Below are 10,383 nucleotides of genomic sequence, written 5' to 3'. Positions count from 1 at the left end.
TTTTTTTTTTTTTTTTTTTTTTTTTTTAATTTGAGGCTCTTTTCTCCATCAAACACACATCAGCACCATGCTTTTTGTACTTAATCTCACAGAACCACCCCACACCAACCAACCAACCAACAAAATTAAAGGTTTCCTATTTTGGAGCTTGCACCCTACCTATGCCATGCTATAAATCATGTTTTAAGTTGAAGAAGGTATTGTCAATTGACCAAATGAGTTAAACTACTAGAGGTTCTTGTTGGAAAGTAAAGTAATACTCCCTTCCTTTATTCCTCCTCCCCATCTCAAAACAAAGCAATACAAGATATTCACAGTTCTGTTCTGAAGCTAGATTCTGATTTCTGAGTGGATCCCAGATTTAGCTGACATGCACTTGCCTCAAAGTTTACTGGGACAGCACCAAATCTCCCATGGACCTGGGGCTGTTCTGGGGCCTGGGCTGAAAAAAATCAGCTGATTGTTGGCCCCACACGGGGGGGCACACACCCAGCTTTCAGACTTGCGTTGGTGAAGGGGTAGCTCAGAATAATGATCCCAAGCTCCTCCTACACTGGCAAGCAGCAAGGGCACAATTGGGATCTGATCTCTAATCCCAAAATCCTCACTTCCTGCCATGCATACGTGACATGGTAGGAGACATGACTGTTGGGATCAGGGATCATATCCTACCAAGCCATCAAATGAACATGTGCCAAGGGCCAGAGAAAAGTAAGATTTTAGTATTCCATAAAAGAAACCTTGAAGCCTTTGTAAATTCTGAAAAAAAAAAATTGATAAAAGTTTTGCAATAAAATTTAATTAATATATTATTCAAAATTCCAAAGCTCCTTTGATGCCACAGTGGCCCTAAGGCAGTAGGAACAATATCCCAAATATACCACTATCTAAAGAATGAGCACAGCAATTTCTTTCACAAAAGTCAAGTTTCATCATCTCCAACCCCACTCTATACCAAAGTTGCCATTTATCACCTGGAGGTTGAGTTGTTCAGTTGCAGTGCAAAGTCTCTGTAATACATTTAGTGCAGGATTGCTTCCATCCATGTTCTCAGAGCTAAAATAACGTTCCACAAATTTATGGGCTTGTTCCTTAATCCAACCCTTAATTTTCTCTCTACAGAAAAGTACACAAGAGTAAGATGACATATTCAAACCATTTATAACATACACACACTATGTATACTTGTTTGACAGCAGAGCAAGCCTTTTAAGTTTCTATATGCAAAAGTCTACTTATGCAAGAAATACATGGATATAGGGGATCACCATTGCCATTTGGGCGATTTTGCTAGTGATGCCACTTTGATCTATCCCCAAACTACTGGGAGTCTGAAAGCTTCCCCACCCATACACAGGTTTTACTTGTTCACTACTTCTTTTCTTTCCTCCCTCTCTTCCCAGGTCTAGATCCCCTACATTACCTTTCTTTCCAACCTATTTTCCTTTAATGTTTGTTTACTCTGTTCACTATGCTTCTTTTTCTCCCCCTCTGCCTTCTGCCTTCCTGGCATTCTTCTCCCTGCTGACCCTGGACTCCTCCAGTTACTTCCAGCATGTTCAGAAAGAATGTGACGGTAGTTAAACTCAGGGTTTAAATTCCACAATGGAAGAGTCAAGTAACACTGCTTAAAAACCAGTTTGATTCATAATTTGTGCATAAAAAAATATTTAAAACTTCATAGAACTGAAGAGTATTTTTTATACCTGTTATTGGATATGGTGTCCTTCGAAGCAGCCCTTGCAAGACCACTGACTCCTGCTGTGCGTGCTGGTTCAATGTTGTTACTATTGGACTGTGTGCTTAATCTTCCCCATGTTTTAGGATTCAAGCTTGCCAAGAAGGAAGATTTAGGAGACTGAGTAGTTGTAGGGCTTTTAGCTGGGGGGTGGCAGGGGGAGGGAAAGGATTGAACAAAAATAAAGTTAAAAACATACTGAAAAGTTACCCTAGAATCTAATACCATAAATGTTACAAGTAATGTTAGAAGTATATTAGTACACAGTGAAGTTGGCAAGGGAGGAAACCTTTTGACGTTGCTTTGTTTTAAGAAGGATCATCAATATCATATAACCAACATGAAGTAATTAATTGTCACTTTAAAAAACTCAAACACAAAAAAGAACTTTGAATTTACCTTGATTGTCTACTTTGTCATCATCTCTTGGGGGCGAATACTTTGGCCTTCGGGGTCCGCGTTTTGGCAGTCGTTTCCTCTTTAGAACATCACTTAGTCGCCTACAAAAAAGGTTAAAACACATTTACTTAGATTTTAGTGCCTTTACTTTTCCAAAATGTACTTAAATAAATAAATAAAATATGAGAGAGAGAGTGCGCGCGCGCCCTTTTTATTAGAGGAAAGCAACTAACACTTGCTCAGTTAGGTATTAATATTTCCTATTACTAAATGAAATCTTTCTACTGACCTCCTTGCATCCAACACTGCTCTTTTATATTTAGTGGCACCAGGACTTAAACTTACAGTTTCTTTACTTAAGTAGTGAAATCCATAGCTTATTACTGTTTTTCCACAAGCCAATGCATTTAAAGCTGTTAGCATACCCAGATTTCAGACAAATAATATCATAGAAAATAGTAAATTACCATCTATTGCTATTAAAGATTCACAGGTTTCACCAACTATTAGAGACTTTTAGGGAACGTAGAGTTTTCAGAAGCCTAATCCCTACCCCAAAATCACCATAAAAAAGGCACTACATATGGCAGCCAGCAGCTGCAAGAGATGAGAGCAGCATGGCCCCACTCCTCCACCCCGATCTGTTACTTCTTGTGCTACTGGCAGCGCAGCATTACTTCATTGCACAGCTGGCACAGGGGTCCTGGCAACGGTGACAGCAGCAGCAAGAAGTCTTGCCACCCTGTTCTACCCACCTGCATGGGGTCCAACCATCTGGGCCACAGAGACAGCCTGGTGCCAGTCTGTAGCCCCGTACTCTGCTGTGGTCACAAATTTGGGGGGGGGGGGACATGTGCCCCCCCTTCCTCTCCCCCTGACATTGCCCATGGTGCCCAACCCCTACCCTGGGACTGTGCGCAGTGGCAGTGAGCTGGCTCCCCCGCCAACCCCGTCTCCCCCAAGATGAGCTGCCCATGGCTCTGTCCTACTCCCCAGCCAAGCCCTGCATTCCCACTCTGGCCCTGCGTCCTGTACACTGTCCCAGCTGGGCAGCATCTCCAGTCCCAGCTGCCAAACCTGCCCCATTCCCTCCCTCACTGTGGGGGCTAGGTGTGAGCCATGGCTATCTCCCCACCCTGTAACGCACTACCCATGTCCCCACCCATGCTCACACACACATGGACGTGGAGCCCTCTGAGTACAATCAGCCTCCTCCTGCTCCCTCCAGCCCCAAGCAGCCCCTTGCAGGCTGGAACTCTGCCAGCCTGTAAAAGGCAACCTACAGTTTCCTGAGTTTTTCCTCCTTCAAAGGATAAAAACTGCATTTTTCAGCATTTTTCTGTGGCAAGCAGAAAACCCAGATCCCTGCTAATCATATTTCACAAACTGCACTTAATGAAATATACCACAGTGCTGAAATTGATATTTGGCAATTTCTTTAAAGGGGCTAAAGCTCAAAAGCAGTACAACTGCTACAACATCAAAATAGAAACAGTTCTTGGTATAATGTGTACATACAGTCTTACTACGTTTCAGATCAAAGGTGGCATCAAGAACTAAATCCAAGATCACAACCTAAAATTATGCTTGTTGAACTACTGGCAATGGAAAAGCAAGTATTCAAGGTGGCCCTACTGTACCTTGTATGAGGCTCATAAAGACAGTAATATCTTTCAGCCTGATACCACTTCTGACCATAACTACCAGTGAAGTCAACTGTAGGGCTGGAGTGATTTTGTACCTGCGACTATTCAGGAAACATGCAAGTAAGGGATTGTTTGTTGATTTTTTTTGCCCAATGGTATAGCTGGGAAAGGTGTTAGACCAGTTTTTCAGAACAGATTTGAGGAAAAGAAGCCTGTGCCCAAATGTTTGCTTAACATCTCCCCCGAATACAGTTATGAAAAGATATGAACCAAAAAAATATTGCCCAAAGTCAATGAGAGCTGAATGGTCAAAATCTCTACAAACTGAACACAAGGAACACTCACCCCTGTGGACTCAAGTCCAGAGAATCTTCTCTGCTGTGTTGTAAGCTGGGAGAGCCCAAGTCTGCAGCTGCATTACTGGCAGCAGTAGCTGTTCCAGTGCTTATTGTGGTAGTGGTACCCAGCGTTCCTGATCCATTAGTGCATGCTTTTGGTGGACTTGTCAACAAAGTCTCAGACTCTGCTAGATTTTTCACTTGGTGCATCACCCCTTCACAAAATTAAACAAAGCAGTTTTGATAGTCTTCAAAGCTCTTTAGTAGCATTTCTGTTCTGAATGTGGTCCTCCAACCTCTCCCATCCACCTGACCCGCACACACACACACACACAACATACAACAATACTCTGAAAGCAACCCTTAGCTTTTACTAGAGAGCAGTAAAATGGTCTATTAGTGATATTAAAAAGAAAGTCACTGACAGAAAACAACATAAAAGTGACAGAGAACAATCAGTAACTTAAATGTGCATTTGCTGCCAAAATGCCATTACCTGGCAGAATAAAAGCACAGTCAATATAAAATTTCAGCCATTATGCACAGAGAAACCTAAAAGTAAGTCTGCTTCAGGTCTGTTGAAGCAGACTGATATGAATGTAGTTTTAGGAAAGAGTTAAAAACAGCAATTACTTCTCCTTAAAAGACTTCGGGTTCTGCTTCCCAGTCATGACATTAACAGCCTTCATGAATTTCCCCTTACTATTTTGTATAGTACAATGTTGTTCACTGCCTCAGAATAACCCTAAAAAATACTATAAACAACAAAAATGCAGGATTACCTTCTCTTCTGAAGTAAACACTAAAAATGTCAGGTAATTTCTGCATTAAGATCTCAGCCATCTGAAGGGCTCCAACTACTATCTTAAGGTCTTGGCTTGACAACATGGAGGCAATATGACTAAAACAGATAATTTTTGTATTAGAATTTGTTAAGATTTCTCTAGGCTTTATAAAACTCTATTTATGAAGAAAGCTCATCTAGGACATACAGCTGAAGTTAAATGTAAAACTCCAGCATTATTTTTTGTTTTCCAACACAGGTTAAGAAAATCTGAGGAAAGAATGGGTGTAGCTGGAAACAAGTGGCATTTAATTCCCCTATGACACGTGTTAACCTGGGTCAGAATGAGTTGGAAGATGTCTTCACTGTAAAAGGAAAGTTGCAGCCAGAAAGTTTCCATAAAGAGCTTTCCATTCGGTATACCTCCTGCTCATTTACCAGATTGGTTTGAGCCCCTAAACATTAACACTAGTGTACCAAATTAGGGTTGTGTTGTGCCATCTCAAACTAAGTCTGCACATGTCAAAAGGGTCCTTAGGCATCATGCAACATAAGACAAGTTCTCAATATTTAGTTTTAGCAATTAGATCTCCAATGTCACCATATGATTATAGCCATCAATGTAACTAGTAAACATCTATAGCTACTTTTGACTTCTATATTTAAGGCTAAGCTTCAATTAGATGCACTATATTGCCACACTTAATTCAAAGCTTTATTTGAAGAACTGCTGAGCACCTGCAGCTCTCACTGACAAAGCCAAAACAAACTGCTTGGTTCTCATTTGGGCACTTTTGAAATGTAAGATGAGCTCACAAACAAGTTTTTGGAAGAATCAAAGAATTTAAAACAGTTTCATTAACAACTCACCTTGAAACTGCATGGTTTTTCAATACATCCTTCAGAAGTTCAGCATCAGCAAAATAAATTATCCTAAGAATTGCTCTAAGGCACTTATGTCTAACAGCAGGTCCAGCTGAAGAGCTATACACTTCATAAAGAACACCAAATAATGTTTTAATAAAGGATTTTGCCAACTCTGGATCCTCTTTCATTAGCTGCGCTCGAGCATCATCCTTCTTTAATTCTGAATGTCCACCTATAATAAATCATATTTGGATGCTTGAGTTGCTTCATTTTCACACTGAATTTGTCTAATTTTCTCTCATGAATTACTGAGCTTTGTTCTGAATGGAGCTGATAGCAAAATAAGTTGTTAATTGTTATTTAGTCTTGCAAGACATTGATTTTTACATCACCATATTTCTTGAGGGTTTTTTTTGTTTTGTTTGTGGTTTTTTTCTTAAGTAAAGGAATAAAAAGGAAAATAATTTAGAGACTTAAAGGAAGTCACCATCTTCATCGAACACAAAACTGAAGGAATCTGTCCATATGTAATGGGGCCTGTCCCCGTCACTATGGAAGGGTCCCTGGTTGTGAGCAATTGGAAGCCTGGCCACCCGACAGGGCAGAAGGGCTCACCTCTGCAGGTGTGGGGGGTTAAGAGCAGCCAGGAACAGCTGCACAAAGGGGCATCTCTGGTGGGGAACCAGGCTGCCACCTGGAGGGATGTGAGCATGGCATGATCCCTGGGCAGTCTTCCCTTAGCCTCAGCACGAGTGCTGCCACCAGCCTGTGTCCAGGTCTGGGCTGCTGGAAGCACCAGACCCACCAGAGTGGATGGCAGGAACCCCAGACAACAGGCACAAACTAAGTATAATCTCATTTCTTTCATTTATTACTGATTAAGTTACCAGTTACAGACTCTGGGCAGGAAGCACATGGCTGGGGAAAAGCCTGCAATTCCAGGGGCAAGCCTCAGGCTAGCTGCCTAGGAAGGCCAGGGTCCAGATTGGTGGATCTTCAGCTGACCCTCTGCAGCCAGAGTAAGAGGTAAGGAGGTGGTGGTATACCTGACCTAACATGTTCAGCAGCACCTGTTCAACTCCATGACTACCTGGGCAGCTCACACCATACTCCAGAAAGATACTTGAATGCAGCCCTTCATTCCATTCTCCAATATACCAGCTAACACACACCAGCCAGTAGTTTGAAGAATTAATATGGCAAAGTACAAGTCAGTAAGTAAGACTCAACTGTCTTAATGCAGGCTTAATTCATGTGATAGTAGCAGTCAAGTCCCAAACTAACAGCTAGTAACATACTCTGCTATAGCATAAACAAGTTGCAACCACAGATGCCAGTAGGATTCAAAAGATGGTACTTACTAGTGTTAGTATTGGCTAAAGGGTTCGGTTTTCGCTGAATGGCACGTGCTGTTCCAGTGTCCTCATTGATTTGCTGCATAGAATTGAAGTCAATAGTATAAACACGCCCTAACGTAGACAGGCTTATCTCATCCTCACCAACCTGATGAGCTGCCTGAGAAACACAAGAATAAAAATGATGATCTACTAAGGTCCCTTCTGACCTTAGATCTATGAAAAAGGTTCTGTAAAAATTACTCTTTACTGCTCAGCATTATTAAACAGAACTCCATGTCCCATAATGGAAATGGGGCACAGGGATGGCACGTGGGAAAGTAACAAACATTTATCTAGTTAAGAACAACAGTTAAAATGCCAGTTTGACTAAATTACCAAATCGTGTAAATACTAGATATGATCCTGACTTGTGCTAATTATTTTTTATGGCGGTCAGTTTTCTGGCTTTCTGAAACTTCTTTGCAGTAAAGGCCATTTTAATTGAAAAACAAAATTTTTACTCATTCTACCTGCTCACTTTAAACAACAAACAGTAGAATATGAGTTTAATCAACAAAATTAAAATTGCCTCAGAATCCCAAAAGAAGAACTGCTCACCTCCCCCTTGTGTATATAAAGAATAAAAGCCACACACACACACACACAAAAGAGTATACTGACTGCTCTGTGGATAGCAAGATTAAGTTATTCCCAAATGGAGACAACCCTTAACCATTGGTATGAAAAAAACAAGACTAATGAACACATAATACAATACATATAACTAAATTGGTATTTGAAAGTTAGTCAGCTATGTTAATCTGCACTCAGGAAGCAGCTACAGCATGGCAGTGCTTTAGACTACCTCATTACTAGCCCTTATCTAAGAAATTAGTTTAAAGGTGTCACCCTGCCCTGCCTAACTTGGCATTCAACAGTTCACCCAATTTGGAAGAAATACAGAAAAGTAAATAATCAATGTAATATTAAGAATACCTTCTTATAGAGCCTCACACTGAGAAAAAATAAACAGCACTTCAATTAGCCCATGCAGAGTTCAGAATATATAGTCAGAAGTAAAGCATTCAAACACCTGCACAAATGCACATGCATTTAGACCACATGCTGAACTACTACCTCAATTATCCGGCTATCAATCCTGTTATAAGGATGCCAAAGACCCCTGTCATCTCGCCACTGCCATATTGCACCATCTGTGTTTTGTGCATTTCCTTTCTTTAGCATAGTATCAACAGCAAAAATTCCTTCCTTAGGCAGGCAAGGCATCAGTTCACTGAAAAGAATATCAAAATCAAAACATTGGTAAAAGCTGTGCGCCAACAGAACTGTATTCTGAAGACTAGTAGCCCTCATTTCCATAGGATATTAAACTGGTATGCAACAATAACTGAAACCTAACACTGCATTAAAAAAAAAAAACAAACAAACAAACAAACAAAAAACAAACCAACTTACCAGATAAGAGAAGTAAGCTCATAAAGTTCTTGAGGACTTCGAGGAACAAGGTCAATTTGTTCCTGACAACTCCCATTTGAGGCTCCACAGAGAAGGAAGTGAAGTGTTTCTGCAATATCTTTATGAGAGTAGTTATATTATGATATTACCCAGTATCAAAACAGAGGCTCCACCATACTATACATTATACTGCATAGACAATCCCAGCTCTGGGGAGTTTACAATCTAAGTTTAAAGGAAATGTTTACAAAACATTTAAGAGTGATGGCTTTTAAGTGTCACTTGAAAAAAAAAATACATTTTAAAACAAAAATTAATTTGGGTTGGAGTTCATTTAATTTTCTCCTAACCTGAGAGGGAGAGAGCAAGGAAGGGAGGGAGGTCAGCTGCAGCAGCGAGCCAAAGATTAAGAGGCTGATGGCAGTGACAAAAGGAAGTCTGACGATAAAAAAATCAGCATAAACTGCTTCAAATTAAGAATACAGCATGCCAGTTTTCTTTCATGTTTCCTATCCAGTGCCTATCTAATGCTCACATTTTTCCCCACCTAGGAAATATCAGCTGAATAATTTTACTTGAAATGTTAACATATACATTTATGAGACAAACCAGGTCATCTCTCTACCAAGAGAGAAGAGTTCCTTCTAAATAAGGGGATTAGCTGTATTTTGTACTTTAGTACGGAAGTCACCACTTCTGTATTTTTTTCCTCTCAATTTTTTTAAACTGTCATGTCTAACAGATTATGTACATCAGAGATTATGAAGTGCAATTCTTACCAATCCTTCACTTCCAATGCTGATATGCAAAAAACAAGTGAAGGGGCAGGATGGTACAGAAGTAAGAGGAACATAGGCACTCACTTTGCTTCATAAGTTGAACTGCAAGTGTAGGACAATTGGAGCACATTAAGGAAAACATGCGCACCACCATGATAAACATCCCAGAGCTCAGGATGGGAGGAGTCACTACCAAGAGTTGTTGAATATTTGTGAGCAAATCCTTAGAAGCAACTTGCTGAAGCAAATTCTTTAAGAAAAGAGAGAGAATTTTAAAAATTCTGGTCTGATTATTTAAGACAACCTTTCAAAAGAAAATACAATACATTAACAAAGAGAAAAACAATTACCTCTTCATGCTGGAAATTGTCTACCAAACGTGCAAAACAGAGACAAGTGCTTTCTACCGACTTTTTGTCCTATAAAAAAAAAGTTATTGAAAAATTTAGAGCTTTTATAAGATACAATCCTGCACAGTCAGACATCAACCTATTCCTCCTCTCCCTGCTTAAAAATAGAAGCCCAATTTTTAGCAGTTTGTAACGTAATACAGATTTAAAAAAAAATCCTTTTTTTTTAAAAAAAACCAACAACACTTAACTTCTTAGAATGGCTATAGCCTTCAAGACTAAATGGATCACAAGAAAGTTATTCCATTTTAGATTACAAAATAGAAAGTCACTATGCCAGATTAAACCTGTAAGCAGTGAAAAGATGTACAAAACATTCAGATCTCAGTCTTAGGGCAGGTCTAAATTCCCAGTCCACTTGTTTTGGGGAATGTATTCCACATTGTATTCCTGCCCGCTATCTACTTTTGCCAAACCACTGAAGCCTTTCATAGGTATCATCTTAACTCAGGGAGAAGCAATTATTTGGGCCCACGGGCTACGTGGGCCATTTTGGGGCACTGCTGCAAGCCGGTCAGTATTCCCCGCCTCCTCCTTCCTTTCTTCCCCCCCCCCCCCCCCCCCCCCCCCCCCCGCCCCCCCCCCCCCCCCCCCCGTGGCCCCCCCCCC

The 10,383-nt window shown here is 40.6% G+C and overlaps 1 protein-coding gene across 4 annotated transcripts in view; it reads right to left on the bottom strand.

Moving 5' to 3' along the window:
* TRIP12 (thyroid hormone receptor interactor 12) overlaps positions 1-10,383 on the bottom strand; it is a 182,373-nt gene that overhangs the window by 25,708 nt on the left and 146,282 nt on the right. For all 4 annotated transcript variants that reach the window (XM_019503595.1, XM_019503597.1, XM_019503596.1 and 1 more), the window contains 11 exons: positions 9,715-9,783; positions 9,449-9,614; positions 8,586-8,703; positions 8,247-8,403; positions 7,134-7,287; positions 5,776-6,004; positions 4,904-5,022; positions 4,129-4,336; positions 2,138-2,238; positions 1,707-1,881; positions 975-1,116 (listed from right to left, as the gene is read on the bottom strand). In XM_019503595.1, coding sequence (XP_019359140.1) covers positions 975-1,116; positions 1,707-1,881; positions 2,138-2,238; positions 4,129-4,336; positions 4,904-5,022; positions 5,776-6,004; positions 7,134-7,287; positions 8,247-8,403; positions 8,586-8,703; positions 9,449-9,614; positions 9,715-9,783 — 1,638 coding nt within the window. The remainder of the gene's footprint in view (positions 1-974; positions 1,117-1,706; positions 1,882-2,137; positions 2,239-4,128; positions 4,337-4,903; positions 5,023-5,775; positions 6,005-7,133; positions 7,288-8,246; positions 8,404-8,585; positions 8,704-9,448; positions 9,615-9,714; positions 9,784-10,383) is intronic.

The sequence above is a fragment of the Gavialis gangeticus genome, unplaced genomic scaffold, assembly GCF_001723915.1.
Source record: "Gavialis gangeticus isolate Ggan-Ray unplaced genomic scaffold, GavGan_comp1, whole genome shotgun sequence".
NCBI classification, from domain to species: domain Eukaryota; kingdom Metazoa; phylum Chordata; order Crocodylia; family Gavialidae; genus Gavialis; species Gavialis gangeticus.
This window is presented reverse-complemented; position numbering and strand designations above follow the sequence as displayed.